The sequence below is a fragment of the Cupressus sempervirens genome, chromosome 5 (genome assembly GCF_028749045.1).
Source record: "Cupressus sempervirens isolate cs-2001-9-10 chromosome 5, ASM2874904v1, whole genome shotgun sequence".
Lineage (NCBI taxonomy): Eukaryota > Viridiplantae > Streptophyta > Pinopsida > Cupressales > Cupressaceae > Cupressus > Cupressus sempervirens.
This window is the reverse complement of record NC_143122.1, coordinates 1033579542-1033603232: the sequence shown is the minus strand read 5'-3', so window position 1 is coordinate 1033603232 and position 23691 is coordinate 1033579542. Positions and strand designations below refer to the sequence as shown.

Genomic DNA, 23691 nt, shown 5'->3' with positions numbered 1-23691 from the left:
ATTGTTGATGCTATATAGTCAAATATTCACCTAGGTGAAAGGATTTGGTTGTGAAGGCTTGTTGCAAGGAGGAAGTGGCACTACTACCAAATTGTCATTTCCAGCAATCCTACTACAAAAGTTCGGTGCATAAGTCTGAAAACTTTAAGTCAACATTTGTGGCAGTAACGTCAAGCGTTATGACGAAGTGCTCATAGGATTTAGATAGTTTCTTTAGGGTTATGACTACCATGTCTTCTTCCTTCATTTTTTGACCAATGGCCTCTAGCTGATCTCGACTGGCCTTGAAGTTAATAGAACTTAGGTGCTCCTATAAGGACATACACTCATCCATCATGGTAGAAACTTGATAGTTCTTTAGGAAGAATGCAAGGCTCTTATCTGAATATCTCATAGAGAACCTTCAAAATAGTTCAGATCTCTGCAAGTATCTTGTCAGATGGCACTTAAGGCACCTAATGATTAGTCACTAAATACTTGATAACCATGACCCCTTCTCGATTGCGCTCGTGAAACTTATCTTAATCATCAAGGCAACAATATTCGAAGATAGTCATCATCCACTGCTTCCATCTATTGTAACTCTTGTCGTTGAATTGCTCATTTCCTTCCTATATTATATTATTCAAAGAACCATCTGCATGCTTTCCAAGGCATGGAAAATTAAAAAATCTGAAGAGGCAACAAAATAGAGGATTGAGGCATGGACCCCAATGGACAAATAGGAGTAGATTCAGCTATAGAGTTTAAAGAAAGATGAAGTACAGCCAATGCAAATCCCAAGGTGAAAAACCAAAAAAATTCCAATGAAAACCCAGAATTCTTCTTAAAAAACCCACAAGGAATAGGTAGGTTAAAAGCAAATCCGACCAAAAAATCAAAGGATTTTTGACAAACCTTAGTCAGCTGGAAGGAAAAAAAATCTAGGTCAGAACAGAGATATGCATACACAAAGAAAATGGTGGAAACTAAACAATAGGATGCAGATTATAGAAAAGCCCTAGCTGAGCTGTACAGACTGAATATTGTGGATAAAAACCTGTGTTTTGCAGAGGTATGGCATCTTAAATATATGAATTGCAGTCATCATTTTTTGGGCAAATCTTGTTGGTAGATGCAAGAAAATAGAGTTCTTCTCGCAGGGTAATGAGTCATTTCTCAGAGAAACACAGAAATTTGCAGTTAGAAACCAGGAAAAATGCAAGTGTTTTTAGGCATGAAAACTCAGAATAAACCCGCTGCAAAAATCAACCAAGAAGATGGTCATAAGGGCCAAAAAAATGTAGAAAATATCATCTTTAAAAAGTATGCAAAAATAGCTGACTATTGCGACAGCAACAAAACACGGAAAAACATCTCTAGTAAGTCAAATATGGCTTTAGAGCTTCTGAATGAAGAAGAAATGGCAGATTAAAGTTCCTTCAAATATATATAATTTGCGGGTAAAAGGTTCTACGAAAAACTCAAGAAGAAAACCCTTAGCAAAAAAATTCATTTTTTTGAGGAACATTGAAAATTTTCATGCCTAAATTTTCATTCCTACTCTGATACCATACACAAGTAACTGGTAAAATAATGAATTAATTAATTGAATGATCAAACATTTATAGTTGCACAAAGATGATGTTTCTATTATGAAACAATCATAAATTAGAAAGAGCATCTAATATTTACATAAGTTTCAAAATTGACCATAAAATAAGAAATAATAAAGCTATTATTCTAATATCCAACACATGAACTAATGAAGAAGACACAGAGAAAGCATGCTCTTAGAGGAAATCAAGGTGAATCATCTTAAGGTTTTTAATTCTACTGGATATGTTTGGATTCTTTATGGAAAGAGAACCAAAATGGAATTTGAGGTGAAAAGTTGATACTTATAGGTTACAGTGACAACCATAAAGCCTACGGGGTGGTTCATGTTTAAAATCTATTTCTCATCGGCAACTTTTATGTAAGTGCAATGGAAATAATGGATAGCACCATTGTTAAGTTTGGAAGATCACTGCAAATGTAATAACACTGCCTTCTTGGTATGTGTTTTTCAATTGCAGCAATCAATTATATTTATATGGAGAATGAGTTATGAATAGACATGTCTCTTCGAGGACATGTCTATTCATAATAATAATCATTATAATTATATATACACAAATTTTATATATATATATATATATATATATATATATATATATATATATATATATATATATATATATATATATTGTTTTTCAATTGCAGCAATCAATTATATTTATATGGAGAATGAGTTATGAATAGACATGTCTCTTCGAGGACATGTCTATTCATAATAATAATCATTATAATTATATATACACAAATTATATATATATATAATAATGAAATATGTATGTATGTATGTATGTATACATATATATACATCTCACATGTTTTAAATATATATGTGCATATCTTCACTGGAATTTATCTGACAGAACAACCATCACATCTGAAGCTACCAAAAAGGTCAACATTACTTTTTATTTCATAAAAATAAGACATGCAGAGGCCAATTTGAAGAGGTTTTAAGTTTCTCTAAATTTAGCGAATGAGCTCTGTGCACCTTGCAGAAATTAATATAACTTCATTAAAGGTTAATAGTACCCTCATTGATGCTTGTATGCAACTACTAGGTGCTTTTCATACACTGCATTTCCAAGAATGAAAGCTGTGACTCATTTATATAATCATCATCCCATGCGGTATTCCAGATAGAGGAATTTGCTCAACTTCATATTATCCCGTTTTCTTTGGGCTTCCATTGAGAGGCTCAATGTATTTATTAAAATTTGCAAAAGGAAGAGAACACACGATAAGAACTATTTTCTTTTGAGAATTTAAATAAAAAAGAACTTATTTAAAAAATCAAAAAAGAAATATTCATCAAGAATTTTTTTTTTTTTTTAAATGTCTGTCAATGTCATAATGATGTCACCAATTGCTTGAAGAACTTTGGCCTGATTGATTAACATAAAATTTCTGAGGTCAACTTTAACAGCCCCTTGCTATAATTGCATAAGTCATTGATGTCAAAACTTCTGTGGAACTGCTGCAAATCCTGCTCCAGATCTTGCAAATCAAATTTACAAGTTTCTACAGATTGTTTTTTATTTGTATGTACAGAAGAGAAAGACGGGTTCAGAAAATATGGTCGGATCTGCAATTTGTTTCATCAAGTCTCATTGCAAAATAATAATTTACCTGCCATATTCATTTAGAGTGGTCAAGTCTTAATTGCAGGGTTCACAGCAAGTATCTTCATAACAGACTACTTTATGAAAAAAATGCAAATTTGGAAAGCCATATGTTCTGAGAAAAACAGGAAGCTTGGTTTGGACATACAAAGCAAAATGGAAAGGCAAGTTATTTTTAGATGAATGTGTGTAACCTGTAGAAGCTGACAGCACAAACTAGCCTGCCTCATTCACCCTACCCTTGATGTCGAGTGCACAGAATAATCCAGATCAAAGTTCGCATAAAGACAAATATCAGATATGTATGTTTATCAGGCTTGATTGCCTATCATCGTTGGCAAGGTTTTGTTGGGTATGGTTTGACAAAGCATTGACCAGTAATATTTTATCTCCAAGTGCCATTTTCAGATGAATTTGATAAAGGCAGATGCACAGATTACTATTCTAAATTGTTGTTTTTGTCTTTATTGACAAGCAGTCAAACATGTCTCTCATTAATACAAGTATAAACCATGTTGAATACGGCTCACTTTACCAAAAGAACTATTCAAGTGTTTTCTCAACACAGTTTATGGATTGATGCGACAGTGAAAAGGTACAAGTACTGGAAACAACGGTTTGATCAGCAATTACAATAAAACTAGGCTCATTCCTATTATTTAATCAATGGTATTCTTTCGGTAAAAACTGAGAGAAGTGCAATGAATAAATAAAACAAAAAAATTATTTATGTTGAATGTGTTGGCTAAAAATTTGTACATCACTGACTACGACTTACAAAATTGTGACTTTAGGCAACATGTCATGAGATTTCTCTCTCCTCTCAGCAATAGGGGAGGCTCCCTTCTTACCATAGGTGGCTTCAATAGGAACTTAACTGAAATTACAAAAAGGATGGTTCTCTCGATCAATTGCTCTTTTTTCAAGAATGATTTGCATACAACTCTAACTTTCCAACTTAACAAAAAGTGTCTTATTGCTACGATAATACCGGTGACCCTAGAATGGATGTAAGAGCAACACCAAGGGCAGCAATTTACTTTTTGTATTTTGTAAAACAAAAACAAGAACCCAAAGTCTCTTGCATTTGTCTCGAATAAGGATTCAAGCAAAATAAACAAGAACGCACAAAGTCACTTACTGAATATTCTCAAATTTAATAAAAACACTTACAACTGAAGCCCAAAGTATTCAACTCTAAGTAATTGCAGCTACTACTATCTTTTACAATTTGTCCTCTTGCAACACAAATCCTTCAAAAGTTCACATTCGCTATGAATGCAATAGGCAGCTCAAAGTTTACAAAATAAAATTCAAATCCCTCTTGATCAAAGCTCCAAAACTCATAATCAATATCTGGAAAATGTTGTCACATAACAGCTTGAATCAATACAAAGTTTGAAAGCAAGTTGCCTCTTTTATTGAAAGCAAACTGATTTACATCAAACCACAAAGTCTTAAGAGTGCACAATACAAATTGGCAAAATTTTCTTGCCTTGCCAAAAGATGATTATTTACAATGAGCTCCCTCTTTTATATAGGAAAATAAGAGAGAGAAAGGTGGAGGAAAAAGAAGAAATCTTCAACCACCTTGTCTTATCTCTAACTAACTATTTTGACTTTATTCAAAGTTGCACGCTATTCACCATCGCCCCAAAACTTTGTGGACCCCCTTTTTTTTAATCGCCTTGTCAAATTTTTGGATTGTCCAACAATTTTGATTTTTTTTTAGAGTTTTGAGTCTTAGACACCTTCAAGCCAGATGGGGAGAGGGCTAGGGTTATTTCACCCAATTTCGCTTGATTTTCCAGAGCAGCTAATATCATCCTTAGGCCGGACAAAATTCAAGAGGCAACGTTTGGCAGGATAAAATTGTAAATCTGTACTTAGACATTTTCTTTTGAAAATTTGGATATAACTGTGTAAATTTGAATAATTTTCAAAAGGGAAATTTTGTTAGATTTGAGTTTTGGAAAATCTTTAATTTTTCTTTGGTGAAAAATAATAATTTTGTAGAGATGAAGCCAAATTGCAAAATCGATTTTAGGCTCTATAAGTGATTTTACTTTTGTCAAAAAAAATTAAATGGCATAGCAAAATCGATTTGGATAAAAAATTGCAAAAATTGGCTTTAATGGATTAAAATTGCCTTAGAAAAAAAAATTCAAGCCTTTAATGAAATTGGTAATTTAATATTGAAAAATGGCTTTTGGTTAGCCAAAATTTAATTTTAATGACATATTAATTACTAAATCCTCATTAATGAAAATATTTAACATCTCCAAGGCATTATTTAATTTCTTTTTGCAATTTGGATCTAATTGGCAATTTAAAAAGGCAATTTTCATTTTGGCAAAGTTAATATTTAGTTAAGTATTTAATTGTGGGCCATAATTGTGCATTAATTATTATTTTTCTTGCTCCCAGGGTCCCAGTCAGCCAGCTGCGGAGGGCAAACAAATTGGGTATAAGAGGAAACTCTTTCCTCACTCTCCCTGATTCTTCATTCCTTCTCTTCCATGCTTGAGTGATTTTTTTTGGAGAGCAAACTTGGTGAGTTTGGTGGATTGGTTTGAGGGTAGCCTTCTCCATTGTTGGGCAATTTCTTTTATTGCAAGGGCAGATTTTGTTCATGCTTGGCGATTCTTCTTGGGGCAAAAGGCAGATTTCCATGTTTGGCAATTTCTTCTAGAAGGAGCAGTTTGTTTCCTTGGCAATTTTACTTGAAGACCTGAACTTTCTCATGCTTGGTGAACTATTACAAGGGCAGAATATTTGTTCATTCTTGGCGATTTTCAGAGCCTGATCTGCACTTTTCGATTTTCTTGCCCCAAATAATTCTTGTTTGGGGTCTGATTTTTCTCCATTAGAGCTGCACCCCTTTTCACATCAAACTTAGGAGATTTTAGTTTGGAGAGGAGATACAAGGTGAAAGTCTGATTTTCAAGCCCAAAGGTGGACAATTTCAAAGAAGTAAAATTCTGATTTTCAAGGGATTTGAAATTCTCAAAGTCTGATCCTAGATTCGAAAAGAAGATCCAGCTATTGGTAGAGGTGACTATTAATCATTTAGAATTGAATGGGGTCCTTAAGTTGACTTCCTTCTTTCGTTCTTGTCTAGATATTGTCTCTCGTGGTTCTTCTTGCATTCATTGTCCACCACTTTACCATCCCGTAATAGGGCGACAAGATGGAGGATGGTAGTGCAAGCAAGAATCCTAAGGGAACAAATACTAAGAAAGACAACGAGGATATGATGCCCAAAACAACTTTCTTCTCGAAAATGAAGTGAATAACTAATATCAATATCAGTACAGTAAACATGATACAAGTCAAGGACAAACTGAAAGAAGGACAATCCCCCATGGCAAAGAAGATATATAGAAGTGGAATTGTGCACGCAGCGGCTTTTCCTCCTACATTGCCCTGTCCGAAATTAGTTATGGAATGCGCATCCCAGTTTGATCTAATCAATAAATCCATCATCTTTCGCGAAGGGAAGAAGGTGTTGGCCAATATTGGCGGACATGCAATTGAAGAAACATTTAACATTCCTCCGTACAAGAACATGATAGTAGTGATGATGGATCAAGTAGCTAAACCATTTCAGGATAACCAGGAGGCCTATTTCACACATCTGAAGCAAAATTGGCTACATGAGGGAAAGAAAGGCGTAACCAAGTCATCAAAGCTTACAGTGGTAGACTTCAAATCAGAATACAGAGATCTCATTGTGCTTCTCAGTCGGATCATGGGCCTAGCTCAACGTATGCAATTTGAAAACTAGATGTACTTCTTCATTGATGAAATTGAAAAAGGAAAAAGAAGATTTGATTGGGCTAGGATCATAAGTGAGAACCTAGAATTGAAACTCAGAACCGTCCAAAACCAAAAGCAGCCCTACATGACATCCTATCTATTTTACCTAATTGCCATATTATATAAGAGTCTAGGACTTAAGGCTTTAGGAGAAATTGGCAAGGAGCCAGGGCAATATTTAGTGCATGAATGCTATCCACAGCTTCACTAGCACAACAACAAGGATTACAAGATATTGTGTGATGCCTTTGCCATGAAGACAGTAAGGGTACTACAAGGGACACCTGCTAAGAGACTTTCATCAGAAGCAGAGGCAAAAATAAAGAAGTTTGGGAGTTGGTTCATCCAATTTCCGCAATTCACCTACATTAGAATAGCAAAGAGTACAGTTTGTCCCAAGAGGCTTCCAAGATACCCACCCAACAAGGTAGTTTTGATGGAATTGGCTAGGCAACTTGAGCATTATGATAGAATAATGAGAAACGATGGTAAAGCAAGCATTACCTTCTTAATCGGAATTGGCAATGATAGTTGCCCCAATCGGGCCACCTTTGCAGTTGCAGAGAAAGAATTGGAGTGGTATCATCTAGGGTGGTACAGAGCAAGGCAAGGATTCAATCCTAATGGTCTTATCAAGGTATCTCATGGAAATGCATTTAAGCATGTTCCCACTATAGAGGACTTTTGGGCCAATGCCAAAGATGGCTTTCATGTGAGGAAGCTTGCTTTCTCAAGATTGTTGATAAACATGATGAGAGATATCGAATGGAGGGACCTTGATATTCCCGATCAACTGGAAGATGATGGAAATATGTTGAGAGAAGATTATGATATGGTAGAAGGAACAGAATTGAATCCAGTGGATTGGGATGACCATCAAGATCCTTCCTTGGAGGCAGTCACAAGGGCAGTAGACTTGCACACCGAGTTGTGGTATAATGAAAGAATAAGGAAGCTACAAAGACAAAGAATTCCCCTTACCTATGAAAAGATGAAGCCAAAAGGAGATCCAAAAGAATAAGTCGGACAAAAGGGTGAAGGAAGTGGCCGGCAACAAGAAACCGCCTGAGACAAGAAGAGTGCCTTGGAGGTATAGAAGGGCAAAGAACATCTAGAACCCTCGGCCAAGAGACAGCATACAATTCCACCAAGGGAAAGTATAGTTGAGACTAGAAGCCAAGAGGTCAATTCAAGTGATAAAGGGGCCACAATAGAAGTAAGCTCTGATTCATAATCAAGTGGTTACAGTGAGAGCACCGAGTACTCCCCTCTCTCAGAAAACCAACAAGGAGATGATATGGCAGTAACTAGTGGAGAAGAAGATGGGCCGATTGACATTGAGGCAATAAGTCAAGCACCTGAGGCCGTTGGTGATGCTTTGTTAGTCGAACCAAATCCAGATTTGGGGAGATGCACTATACCACTATGGTTAAGGCAAATGCTTATGCTAAGAGGCGAGGTAGTAACTGCTCGAATGGCGGAAGACATCCGAGGATTAATAGAAAAGGGTGATAGCGAGAACCAGAAACAAATGGCAAAGACGGTGGCAAAGGTAATCAAGAGCAATAATGATGGCCACCGAAAGGTTCAGATTGCTATACCAATAGTCAATAAGGCAGTGGATGAGATTGCAGCCCATGAATATGAGATAGTGGAACACAACTTGGGAAGAAACACAGATGATATGGAATGTGAAGAGATTAAGGGGTATAGCTTCAATCAGAGAAAGGAAAGGTTGAGGAACGCAAATGAAATGATCGTAAAGTTGGAGGCTGAAAACAAATATTGGAGAGATTGCCAGTCCATCCAACAGTTGCACCAGACAGTCCTTCCTCAGGATAGCGGGAGCAACCTCGAAGAGATATCAGCTCAGCTACATAATGTTAGGAATTGGATCTATGATAAAATCCAAGATGGGCGAAATTTCTTGCCTTCCTTCATCTCGACATTCCGATCATTGGTGACTGTTAGAAACAAGTTCAAATTATTTGAAGAAGAGTGGAAGGATTTCCTTCCCATCAAAGATTTAGCTATTCCTAGGCTACAAGCATTCATTGGGCTACGGAAGGCATATTTGCAGAGGGCCAAGTTGGCTAATGAGAGAGGATTTGGTACAGTCGAATCTTGGTTTGTTGCCTTGACTACTAGATTGAGAATACTCGAAGAGATACGGGAAGCAAGTGCACAGCACAGCCCAAGCGTTGACACTTCCATTTCAACATTGATGAGCAACGTTGGGATGGTGCTTGATTTTGAAGACACCAAAGAAGAGGATATCAATGAGACGAGATTTGGATCAAGATTGGATGAGCTAGGAAGGGTTGAGATCAAGAAGAAACATTTGAACACCCTTTCCTCCCTAAATGCTTTCATTGGATTCGCAAAGGAATATGAGAAAGATCATGAAAAGACACTACAAGCAGCAAGCAACATGAATAGGACAAGTGTCTATTTCTAATTGGCTACCATTTTGGTGCCTTCTCATTAGTTGCCACTTTTCCACTTTTTTCATTGGTCCATTGACAAGGTGGCGCCTTCTCATTGGCCGATGGGGTGGCAACCCTGATTAGGGTTTCTAGCATTTGATCTGGATTGTCGATTTTACTTTTGATCTCTACCGTCGGTTGCAATTTTGGCATCTATAAAAGGCCATTTGCTCGCATTTGTAAGGGTCGGAGAAAATTGTTGCATAACATAATACCAAAATTCGCTATTTCTTTCTCATTGTTGTGACTTGCATGGTGATTAAGGACCTTTGGTATTACTGCATGGTTTCTACTTACAAATAGTTAAGAGTAAATTTCTTTTCAAGTTGTTGAAGCAAATTTCATTTCAAGTTGCTTAGTAAGAATAAAGTAGATGGATAGTTGTATGGTAGCATTAGTAGGTGTTTGATAGGGATCAATACTACACCACTAGCATCCTAGCAGCTTGTTGGGAAGCCTTGTAGGGAAAACTAGTTTATTTTTCCTTTGAATCATTGCACCTATGGAAGTGAGGCCGCAGGTTAACTTTCATTAGCTTCGATCCCAGTCCATTTGCTAGTCTTCCATCCGTAGGAGTAGGAGTACGATAGCAAGTAATTTAGGACCTAGAATTTAGGAGAAGAGAGTTAGAAAAACACAAGTCGTAAGAACCATTCACCCTCCACCACCATCACTTTCCCATGAACATCATCCAGCATTCACACTGAACCACCATCTCTATCATCCCACCAAAGTCCAAGTCATCCTAATCAATTTGCTTAAGGCCGCCTACGTGATTACTAGCGAATCACATCGATAAAACTGAGTGAGTATCCACAAGTGTAAGGAACACTGGAGTTATTCTCATATCCCATAAGCAATAATTTTTCAAGAGAGGAATTGTTTGTTTGATACTCCGTATTAGGTATTCAATTACTAATATGTTAAGTGATACAAAACTTGCATCAACACACGCGTGATGCAGTTGCAACTTGACTACATGAGCTGGTTGTATAGGTGCATGTTATCCTGTACTTACAACATACATGCTCTTTACATGTAACTTTCCTACTACTATTCTGCTTAAAACATATGAAAATCTGATTTGAAGTATTCACATGGTATCAACCAGCTCTCCAAACTTCCACAGGGACTTGCATATAACTGCAGAATCTAGTTCATCAGTGTGTTGCAAGATCATTGTAACCTTCCTGAGTATGCTTGTTGCTCTAGATATCTCTTTGTTACAAATCTCCATTTGATTTTGTAGATTCTTCAATGAATGCTTCCAGCTTGCAAATGTATCCATTATAGTGATGTTGAAGTCATCCACTTCAAGCTGTAAGTGGATGGCCTCTACAAACTCTGTGAGAACACCTTGATTCTTAATTCCATTATCTTTAGTGATGATTTTGCATGATAGCCCTCTGAATGCCTCTCTATCATGCTTTCTTGGTTAGTTATCCTGGCTACTATTGCCTTTGCATCTTTTACAAGTCCTTGCAGAACTTGCTCTTTGTTGGTCATGACATGTGCATAATCATGGTATATCCCAACAGACATGATGACTTCGTACTCACACAAGACATCCAAATCAATCTCCATCATGTTGTTCTAGGCACCAAGATTCTCTTCCAGCAACTCAAGTTGATGATTGAGTGACTTGAGAATGTCATTCAATCCAACAATAGTCTCTTTCCCTTTTGCTGGTGTAACTTCTCTTGACATTCTCAAAGGGTTTGTCTATACAATTATCACCTGAAAGTTCCATAAAGTATGAACATCGTCATAGAAAGGGTATAGAAAACTTGGGTGTGTAAAAACATAGATTCGAGCAAGCTATGTATATGGAAAGGACATGGAATGGTTAGGGATAGAAAATGAGCAAATGTATCAAGTGCAAAATGACTCAAAACTCACTAGAATAGCCAAAAACAACTTTTTTGGAGTCGATTGAATATGTGGACAGCGAGCTTTAAAATGTGCTAAAGTGTAATGAAACAGAAACATGCCATACTTTTATAAGTGTAATTCATACTACGTATCCGGCAAGCATGTGGGAAATTAATTCTTCATCCATAGGACAGCCATATGGAGGTTCACAGAATGCATATTGATGGGACTTGCACTTAATTCTCATGAGGGGAAAAGAGAGACTTGCTTCCATATTAGAACGGAGTTTATCCCCGACTACATATGCAAGTAAATGGGACCTTTCATATGCAACTTGAAAAAGAAGACGGAAGAAAAAGAAATGACAACATATATACAAGAACATGCAAATCTCAAAATGCAAATGAGACTTGCATACACAACACAACAAAAACCTTATGAAAAATTGTTGGTGTAATAAAATATTCACTAATTACACTTTCTTAAGCTTACATAGGATAATGCATTGCATAGTTGTTTGTGATTGAAACACTTAGGAGTTTACACCTCAATTAAAGACATGGTGTAGGAGAATTCCGCTCTAGGTCATCATAATTGTTATCTCATTCCACCTTTAGTGCACATATCACATTATCATCTTCATCATCACACATACTTCATTGAATAATGGAAGATGATCCACCTTTGGTGGACATGTGATTCCACCTTGTGTGGGTGATAGCTTATCTTCTACTTATCATTGTCTCTTATCACCTCTCCTATATAAGGAGGCCTATTATGTACATTTTAAATTAAATCCATTGGATGTCAATCAAGTCCATTATCAATAATAGCATTCTTGCATCTTAATGCAATTGTCTTGCCAATCTCTTGTGGAAATTATCTTGGTCTTTCATTTGATCTTTTGGGTGTTGTAGAGTCACCTCAAACTCTAACATGGCATCAGAGCTCTCATGGTTTGAAGACTCCTTCTCAAGAAGTACAATCCTAGCTTGACTCATTGTTCGTGCAACATTTGGCAATTTGGACATCACAATTTGGAAGAGATTTCAGGAGTCCTATTTTGTGACCTTCTATTGCACGTGAAAATTGGAGCTTGTTGGTGCAAATCAGAGGTTGGCATCATATAGAGGAGGTCCAAAAACCCCTAAATCAAATTTTGTTTCATCCAAATCGGACATCTGAGCCCAAATCTAGAGCCATTTGATTTTTGAAGGTGTAGCGGCAGCGATTCAGAAAAAATATTTTCCGGAGCCATTTGATTTTTGAAGGTGTAGTAGCGGCGATTCAGAAAAAATATTTTCCGAGGCAATTTTCAAACAGCAATATCTCCCTCATACAGACTCCATTTCCGAAACAATTTTTTTTTCTTTTAGGGTAGAATTTCACAATCTACACAGTGGTGCAGGTGATTTTGGATCTCTGTCTCTACATTTTTTTGAAAATCGCAAATCTTGTTTTTCGCAACTTTCAAGGCTCTATTTGGGCACATTCGGTAACATTTTCACGTGCAATTTTTTTGAAAGTGCGTGATTTTTTCTCTACTTTCCAGATCTGTAATCAGATTTCAGTGATTTGGAGTGGACATATAACTTTCAGAAATAGGTCTTTTTTAGCTATATTTGCACTTGCTGAATACTTGGATTTCAATTTTCTTAATTGAATTAGTAATTTGAAGGAGTTATCAATTTATTTCCGTCATCATTTGATTTCATTATGGATTTTTCAAAAGTTCCATTGCGCACTCCATATAACTATCATGAATGGAAACAAGCAGTTTCTAATCAGTTGATGAGTATTGGATTGCTTAGAATGATTCTTGGACAAGATCTAGAACCAGCCACAGGTGTTGCAAAAAAAAGGAAATAGTTTGATAAAAGGGATAAAGCACTGAGCTCTCTTAGATCTACCATCTCCAATTATTTGTTATATCATATTGCATCCTGCACACATCCTCATGATGTATGAACAACATTGGAAGGGATCTTTGGTAAACTTAATAAAATAAGAAAATTCAAATTGCAGAATGAGCTTATAGGTCTAAGTCCGTGTGATTTTGACAATATTTAAGACTTTTTCTCTAAGTTCAATTCCATTAGATTGGAGCTTCCTAATTGTGGCATTACTAAAGATGATGAGCAATTGATACTATCTATTCTTTCCAAGCTAGGTCCTAAATATTCAATCTTTGTTTCCACATTCTATGCTACCATGGATGCTCTTGGTAGTGCATACAAAACGCCTTCTCTTGATGAATTTGTAGCTCAGCTCACAAGGGAACAAGTAAAGTTAGCACACATGGGTCAATTGAAGCCTTCCAAGTATCAAGCATTGGTTACAAATGACTCCTCTCCAAAGGCTCCCAAAGGAAAGGGAAACAAACAACACAAGGATCCTAAGCAACATGAAAAAGTCGATGACTCTCCTTCACAACATAATATTGAATCCAAGTCCTCTTCAAGAGAGGAATCCTCTACAAGAAAGAGAGATAAATGTGCTTATTGCAAAAAGTTAGGACATAATGAGCATAAATGTTTCCATAAGAAGATTGATGAGCTCACTCACATTCTTCAAAAGAACAATATCCAGTTGCCCTCCTCAGTGTCTTCTTCTTCTCAATATCAAGCAGTTGCTACATCTACATCATTATCTAGAGGCAAAGGACAAGCACACATTGCTTCCACACATCTTGAAAAAGGTAAATGGCTTCTTGATTCAAGTGCATCACATCATATCGCATCTTCTATGGCTATGTTTTCTTCTATTGAGCCTTGTAAATTTCCACCTATACTAATGGGTAATAATACATACATGAAGGTTTGTGGGAAAGGTTCTATTCCTATTGGGCAGGGTACATTTATTGATGTTCTTTGTGTACCATCCTTGACCACTAATATTCTTTACCAAATTACTCATGGGGCACAAGGTAAAATTGTTTAGTTCACTCCTGATTATGTCTATATTAGGGACATGTAGACTAGAGATGTCATAGCTATGGGAGTTGTTGATCATACATCATGCTTGTATTCTTTTGCACATTTTGTTGATAATGATGATGATATTAATGATGTACCTAACCCTTTATCAAGGGTGAATAATTCATGTGAGAAGAACATTGGACACTTGAATCATTTTGTTCTTGAAACAAGTGTTGAACTTCCTACTCCTCCACCTCCTACTTCTTTAGACATGAGTTCTACTATTTAGCAGGATGATCTTTATGCTTCAGATCTTGCAGTGTGGGATGAATTCTTGGATGCTCTTTCAGATGAGTCTCATAATGCAGATTTGGTTAGTACATTTGAGGGGGTTTCTCTTTGAGATACTTCTTCACCTTCTTTGGATATTGGATTTCCCAACTCTTCATGTTCTCTTGGTTTTTCACATCTCATATGTCAACTTTATGGTGTGACAGAATCTTTGAGATTGGAGACACCTATTCAGTCTTCAGAGATGCATACATGGAAACCTTCTTCCTCCTTTCTCACTTTTTACATGGAGTGGCTTCTCCATCCTTTGATGTATTTATCTCTTCCTAAGGAGAGACATGTTTCTTGTAGGCATTGGATTATATTTTGCTTGTAGGTACTCTTCATCTACATTGTAGCTTTTTCATTATGGGGGGGATATCATGTCTCCTTATTTCCTTCTTATGGAGGGATCATTCTTTGTATATACACGATGTATGTAGTTTTTTGGGGGTCTTGAATACTCCATCCATCCATGCATCTTGTTTTCATCTCTCCTTTTGGAGAAGAATTTTTTCCATGAAGTTTTCTCTCTTTCTCCACTTTATGAGAGATTACATTTCATATATTGCATTGCATAATGTACATGGGTACCTAAAATGGCCTTGTAGCCAGGACCCATCTTGCATTGCGACTTTAAGTGCATTCCCCTAAGGTGCACTTAAGAGAGGGTGTTCGTGTAATTAAATATTCACTAATTACACTTACTTAAGCTTACTTAGGATAATGCATTGCATAGTTGTTTGTGATTGAGACACTTAGGAGTTTACACCTCAATTAAACACATGGTGTAGGAGAATTCCACTCTAGGTGGTCATAGTTGTTATCTCATTCCACCTTTAGTGCACATATCACATTATCATCCTCATCATCACACATATTTCATTGCATAATCAAGGATGATCCACCTTTGGTAGACATGTGATTCCACCTTGTGTGGGTGATAGCTTATCTTCTCCTTATCATTGTCTCTTATCTCCTCTCCTATATAGGAGGCCTATTATGTACATTTTAAATCAAATCCATTGGATGTCAATCAAGTCTATTATCAATAATAGCATTCTTGCATCTTCATGCAACTGTCTTGCCAATCTCTTGTGGAAGTTATCTTGGTCTTTCATTTGATCTCGGGGGTGTTGTAGAGTCACCTAAAACTCTAACAAAAATAACAAGGAATCATAACCTTTTATCAAGAGGCAGGAGAAGAAGCCGATTTAAACACTAGAGAAAAATCTAAAAATGCAATCAAAAAGATTTCTTGCATTTAGAAAGATTGAAAGATAAAGTGTTAAATAGACTTTCAATCTTGACTCAATCCTTGCAAGAGATGAGTCAACATTTTTAACTTGCCAAGTGTAGGTAGGAAGTTAGAGCAAAAAATTGCATCATTTTAGCAACCGTTTTGACCAAGCAATGTGCAACATGCAAAGAATTTGGAAAATGGCATCCAAAGCATATCAAGTGATTTAGAAGATTTGAAAGCAAGCTAGGAAGGATAGAAAATGCTTTCAAACTTACCTTGATCCAAACACTTATTGTTTTAATAGTGCAAATTCCTCAAAACTAGGGCATTTTTTAGCAAAAATGTACCCTAAACATGTTGAGAAATGAAGAAAACACTCAACAAACTCCCTTTTTGAGTGGCCCAATGTATTCTTTGGGTGATTTTAGACAAAAATGACGAATAGATAACCAAAAACGACTAGGAAATGCTCAAGATATGAGCATTTGAAAGTTGGAAAACCCATTTTTGGAGAAAAACACCCAAAAAAGTGTGAAGTTTTGAGAGCCAAAAACATGTTCTTTTGAGCTAAAAATCACCACTTTTGGGTGCTTGATCAGAAAGTCTCATGTTATGAAGTAAAAACACACTTTTTGGTTGTATTTGTATGTGAAAAATGTGCCCAAAAACCTTCCAAATCCAAGCTGCAAGTAAAAAACGGGATTTCCTTGTACAAATGCATATATTATAATGCATGCAATGTGCTCCAAAATCGCCACTTTGTGTTTTTTATTAAGGACTTAGTGCAAAACGCACTTTTAAAGACCATATACATGTTTTTTAAAGACATGCAGTTGGGAAAAAAATCACCAATTTGCCTTGGTTGGGTTTTAAAACATGAAAACACATTTTATATTGCATGTAGATGGGTCAACAAATGCCACTTTGGCTGAGGCTAAGTGAAATGGGGTTTTAAATATTACATACATATGCAATTGGGTCCAAAATCGCCACCTAGTGGATTTACATGTTATATCATGTAGCAACTTTAAAAAATGTATTTGTAATGGGTTAGAAAAACCCCATTCAAATGCATTAATATATATAAAATAAACTTGTACATGCAACAACATATGTAAATGAGTAATATTTTCCCACTTATATTAATTAAATAAGTTTAAAATATGTAAATACATATTAAAAGCCTACTTAACACATTAAAATGTGTTATTGCAAATAAAAAGTCCATTTAAATTAATGTTGGGACTTATAATTTATTGGGAATTGTTTTATATGAAGTATTTTGCATTTGCATATATGCAATATGAAATAAAAACCCCACTCTATAACCTTAAGTTGTCTCATGTAATTATATTTAATACTCACCTCTAGTTTTTAATAATGTAACATGAAAAATAGTCATGAAACGGGCTATTTTCATAAAACATTAAAAACTATGGTCAAATCAACTCAGAAGGAGTTGAAATTTTAAAGTGGACCACAATTTCAATTTAAATATTAAATATAATTTTATATCATGCAATTGCCAACAAAAAACCTACTTTTATGAGGATTTTAATAAAAATATGTAGTTGACCTGAGAACGCCACTTTTTCCATTATAACTTGAGCTAAAGAACTCTGATTTGGACCTAAGTTAGTTAGAATAGAGCGAAATTCCAAGGGCTATTCACCTAAGGCAAAAACAAAAGTAAAAACTATTTACAACACAAATAAAAACAAGGAAAAGACATGAAAGTTTACCAAAAATCAAGTGTTTGCAATGCAAGAAGAAAAACTCTTACCAACAAACAATTGGGGATAATCTCGACAGAAAACCTTCAAAAGAACACATAGACAAGACTACACAAAACCATTCGGAGATAATGAATTTTTTTCATGATGCCTCATCAATGCATTAAAACAAAGACGATGTGCCTACGAATCCATGAGAAAATTGTGTAGGGTCGGCTCAATTTTGTGATGTCAAAATTGAGGACAACAGAATGATGCTGGTCAAGGCAGAGATCAAAATAAACAAAGCAACAGAACTTTGTGGTGAAGAAAACCTCAGAAAGAGTGATGTGAATAAAAGGAGGATAAAGTGGCAGATTCAGGTATATTTTTGTTTAATTGATCAGTTTTTTTATCTCAAGGATTTTGGGATAATGATGTTACAGATTTTCAATTGCTAAGGTGGATATAATTACATATTGTTCATATTCAGAACAGCATCTTCAGTGGAGGTTGTACAAGATATTTGAATTCATTTTCAGAGCATTACCAGAGTTATATTGTAATGTTATATATTGTCTGTATTCAGAACAGCATCTTAAGTGGAGGTTGTACAGGATATTTGAATTCATTTTCAGAGCATTATCAAAGTTATATTGTAATGTCCCCGTTTCAAAGGCTAAATTTACTAATTAATATAAAAAATAAAAAATAAATATTATAATATTATAATATGTTTTATTACTAAATATACAATTTTAATAAAATATCAAATTGACATAATATTCTATTATATCAATGGATATAGTGATAATATTAAAATAATAATAATAAATGAAATGATAAAAAATAATATTGTATATTATTAATAAAATAATATATTATCATTAATGCAAAATATATATCACTCATATAATATAGATGACAACATAGATATAACATATAAGAATATATTAACATAATGATCATACAAGTCACCAATTGGTGAACAAAACAATGCAAAAATTAAGAATAAAAGATGCGTTGACAATTATCATAAAAGCAAAAGTAATCCTCATGAAAAGAGTGATAATGTTAACTATTATGATTTGGGGAAGAGGTTCCATTAGTAAAGATATGAAGCAAAATGGAAAAGGGCACATATATTGGACACAACTCCTTGTTCAGGGAAGAAGATACAAGGCATTCTCAGTGATCATTCAAAAGGCATCAGAATGAGAATGGTGGAAAAAATATACAGATTAGAGGTCAATGAATCTCATGCTTTAGGCTACAGCCGTCCAAACATTCAGTGACTAGTATATCAAGAGATATTTATCTGCAAGAGATCGACCAATATACAATTAGAGAATGATTAATACTTCTAGTTGGAGTTTGGCGCAACAGTCTATTTAAAATTATCACAGTTCATGTAAAGGGAATCAAATCGCTTACAGTAGCTATGTTGAAAGAAGTAGACAAACCACATACAGTATGTATGATCAAGGATTGATGAGAAATACAAGACTTCAATCATATATCAAAGCAGCGAATACTAGGAACATGAAAAAGCAAAAATATGTTCCCCGTATCATAACAGTAAATGTTCAGAGGAAGTGTATGCTCACAATCATAAGAAGCAGGGATAAATATATTGAAACTACAGAAAAAAGGGAAGCTAGACATCCGTCAGAGAAATATACTGAGAATAATCCACTGTGATCAAAACTCTGAAGTCACCAGCGACAGGAACTAGATAACCAATCAGTTCAAACAAAAGAATCCACGAAACAACATTCTCACAAGGGAATATTCAGACAGGGAGAATAGATGCTTACAGAGATAATTAGCCAAAATATAGAGACAACTAAAGTAGGATATCATAAAGAGTATTAAATTAAAGAGCCGATGCATCATAAGATGTGATTCCTTGTTTTTGAAGAAATATGACTAAATGGATATATAGGCAATAATAAGGAAATCTATATAAGGGGACTGAAGACTGAGTTATGAAAAGAATATGTATAAGTGATAAGAAAGATGGTTACAAGTGTATCATTACTTTTACATACATGAGCAGGAGATGAATTTTTACATTTCTTATAACTATTACATCCAGATCAGTATTGATATTCAAATCTAGACTCATATAATCAATCTTTTAATAGTATATTATTATTCACATCCAATTTGGAAATATAATGGTAAGGAGCAACTGTAAGAGGTCACCTTGTATTCTATATCAGGAATCATAAGGGTCATTAAGTATAAATTTAGTTTACAAGAAGTAATCACTTCAGTTATATTCCATCATCTACATAAGATAACAAGTGGCATTGATATATCATTGACCCTGCATTAGCAAATTCATAAGATTATAATGGAATCAAGAATGTAATTCATGAAAAGAATAAAGAATTCAAGCTAGTTGTCCTTGAACTCAAAGACATCTTAAGTGGGAACATTACATATATCGAAGTACCAGTTCATTTTTCATACAGAGCAGAATTGTAAAGTAATATTTAAAATATGAATTGATATATAATTTGATACATATATTATTGACTGTATTTGGGTTGGTGCTCAAACTCATCGGGTTGGTGCTGACATTGTAAGAGAGTTGTTGCTCTAAGAATAGGAGATGATGCTCCTTAGGGTTGGAGCCCTTAAAGGTGCAATTGAACAGAAGAATTTGAGACTGGATTAGGACAGTAGCTCCTAGCAGTCTTTGTGGTTTTCCCGCATTGGGTTTCCACGTTACACCTTGTGCATTGCTTCTTATGTGATCTTCTCTATTTACTTTTGTTGTTGATATTATGTTATAATGAGATGCTTAGAACAATGGACTAAACAGCAAATTAAATTGGATCAAAAGTTTTATTTTGTACAATCCTAATTCACCCCCTCCCCCTCTTAGGATTGTAACTGTGTTCTACACTTTCTGTTTCTCTTGGAATTGAAAAGAGGTGAAATTGTTTTTCATTCTACCTATTTTCTAACACCAACACAATGGTGAAATCAGTTCTACTTCATTGTGCTTTCAGCTTGAGATATTTCTACTTTGCTCTCATGCTCCTATCTAGTTCTCATTTATGGAACATTTTGGGCACTTTTCTGAATCATATGGCAAGATCTTCAAGTTCAGCTTTTTTTGAAGTGCCTGAAAGTTTGAACAAATACCAGAATTGTATTATTGTATAGATAAAAAAAGGTTCTCATGTTCTTCAATGTATATTTGAGAGGTATAAAGTGTTTGCAACTGGCTCTAACTCATATTTACATTCCTATGTTGGTGACTGCACACTTGAAATGCTTGACTGTGTTGTAATCTCAACTAAAGATTTATTCATAATGTAAGACATTAAGGTGAATATTGTGGATGCCTTAAATATAAAGAAATTAAAATCTTTGTCATAAGATTGTGCTGAAGTTCAGGTATCTTGTGCATAGATTGTAGGTAAGCTTGTTGTGGCTGCATGGTTGGGCAGTCATATCGACCCTTCATCCATGACTGCATCACCAAGGTGGCCATTCCCTTGGAGAATGCATTCACGTGGGTTGGTGAGTGAGGACCATTAATCATTTCCCTGACATATGAGTTCAGGCAGCAGCTCAAGTCAGACCTGGCTAAACTGCTCAGGCACAAACATTTGGCTGACAAAAAATGAGTCTTTGTACAATGTCCTACTTTCCCTCTACAATAACATCAAACACTATTATAATAAAAATGTTAGGCCTTAAAAAATTTTAAAACAATGTTAATAGTAAAAACATCTTTTTTAACAAAAAATAATCCCATTAAATATTAAACAAAAAATAACTAAAATATGGATATGTTTTTATTTTTTTATTATAGAAAAAACTTTCATAGTTTACAGTTTAAATAGAGAGGATATGGTGACAATTGGATTGAATGACGATGAAGTGAGTACATAGATATGCATGATAGTATATTTTTTCGATGGAGGAACCCAAAACAAACCTAATGCCATTTTTCCCCAAATCTACATACTGAAGCCCTGTACCCAAACCCAAACAAGCAGCTTAGAATTATTCGTACAGCCATCATAGAAACAATGGCACATAACAGAGCATAGCAAATGAGGAAACTCAAGAATACTTCCGTGTGGGGCACATTTTTCTATGTGGGGACATCATTTTACAAAATTATAAATTTTAAACAATTGTGACAACATCAGAACTAGGACTTGCAAGATGTACAACACCTAGTCCTGACATTTTTAAAATTTGGGCAGCATCTTCCTAGAAAACATAACTGTTTCTAGCATGAACATTCTATAGCCATGCCTATTGATTTAATAAAAAGGGTAAAAACTATGAAATAAAAACAACAAGAGACCCTTTAAGGCACATAATACATTACCTGTTTTGGAGCTCATTCAGTTTATCAGACATGGCTTTTTCTTTCTCATGAGATATCTCAGCCTGCTCAAAAAGCACCAGTCATAAATTCAAAAACGGAGAATGAAATAAGATCGTAATATATACAAGTCAAAAGAGATTTTACAGAATGCAACCTCCATTAGAGCACGATCCCTGTCAGAAAATGCAGCTGCTACTCGACTTTGAAAGAATTTTATTTGCTTCTCTGCCTCGGAACTCTGCCAAGAAACTAAAAGATGAGCTTCCCAGACCTTAATTCAATTGACAAACCTATATGAAAAAATCTGGACATGAACCAAACAAAAAGGTAGGAATTACAAGTCCATTTCTTGTGATACCAAAATTTAAGAACAAAAATGTGCTCTAAAAACTTATTAAAAAGTATCTAATGCAAGGAAACATCGTCATCAATAATGATATTATACTACTAGGGGTACTGGTGTTTTGCAGAGCCTGTCTAATTCTCATTATAAAAAATCGTTATAAATATGGCTTACAGGAAGAAATCTCGATTGGTCAGCATGGTTTTCTGATAGTCAATTGCTTAAGATTGGGGTGGATGGAATTGTGTGAATGATTTCTTAAACAATATATAAGACATCAAATGTACTTTGGCCAATGAAAAAGGCCGGCCAGGCATTTAACCGAATTCTGTTTCATGTGTTCAAGCAGGTTAGTGATAAAAGGCCTCAACATTTGAAGTGTTTAAATTGTCTTATTTTAATGTTATGGTGTATGGATAAATGAAGGTGGCATATGCCCCCACCACATAGCTAGAGTTCAATTCAAGTACCACTAGATTAATACACTTCAAACATCAGTTTAACAAAAGAAATATAAACAGGTGTCATGTCCCCATTTTGGAGGCAATTTGATTTAATTAATTTAATTAATTAGGTTGTCCAAAATAATGAATATTTTATGAGGATGACTAATTAATTATTTTAATTAAATAAATAAGTGGTATTAAGTTAATTATTTATAAAGTTATCAAATAAATAAATATTAAAAGGTAACTTTATATTTAATTAATTTATTAAAGTGACTTGAATTATAAAATATTTTATAAAGTCACTTAATAGATAAAATAAAATAATGTTCTAGAAGTTTCTGGAGAAAGTGGAGAAAAAAGAATAAATAGGCACCCCGGGCTTCATTCTAATCATCCAGTTGTTTATTTCTCTCTTGGCATCAAATTGTGATTCAGTCACATAGTCTATTGTGGAGCCAAGTGGTTTCAGATAGTCAATTGATCTTTGAGAACGAAAACTCCCTTGGATTTGCATAACTGAGGAAGTGAAATATCTTCTGAAGGGTTGCACATTTGGAGGTGATACTTCAGTCACTTCAGCTAGGACATCATTGGACCTAAGGCCATTTTCAGCATTTCTGCATTTCAGGAGGTTTTTTTTTAGCAGGGCTGAACTTATTGGAGGTCATTTCCAACAAGTCCGCAGGCTGAAAAATCAGTCTGAAAAAGGCAGGCCGAAAAGGTAGTCCAAAAAAGCAGCTCCGAAAAAAGCAATCCGAAAAAGCAGTTCGAAAAAAGCAAAACAAAAAAAGCAAATCCGGAAAAAGCAAGTGGAAAAAGCAGATCGGGAAAAAAGCAAGCAAAAGGGGCAGCATTGAAGGAAAATATTACAACCATCCACAATCAGGTTCTTCACTTCTCATTTGGCATATTTTCAGAGAAATGTAGGTTTTCAGATG

The 23691-nt window shown here is 35.0% G+C and overlaps 1 protein-coding gene across 6 annotated transcripts in view; it reads right to left on the bottom strand.

The window, feature by feature from the left end:
• MEE13 (myosin heavy chain-like protein) overlaps positions 1–23691 on the bottom strand; it is a 263268-nt gene that overhangs the window by 176677 nt on the left and 62900 nt on the right. For all 6 annotated transcript variants that reach the window (XM_089833370.1, XM_089833374.1, XM_089833369.1 and 3 more), the window contains exons 6-7: positions 22116–22199; positions 21962–22023 (exon numbers count right to left, since the gene is read on the bottom strand). In XM_089833370.1, the coding sequence (XP_089689496.1) occupies positions 21962–22023; positions 22116–22199 (146 nt within the window). The remainder of the gene's footprint in view (positions 1–21961; positions 22024–22115; positions 22200–23691) is intronic.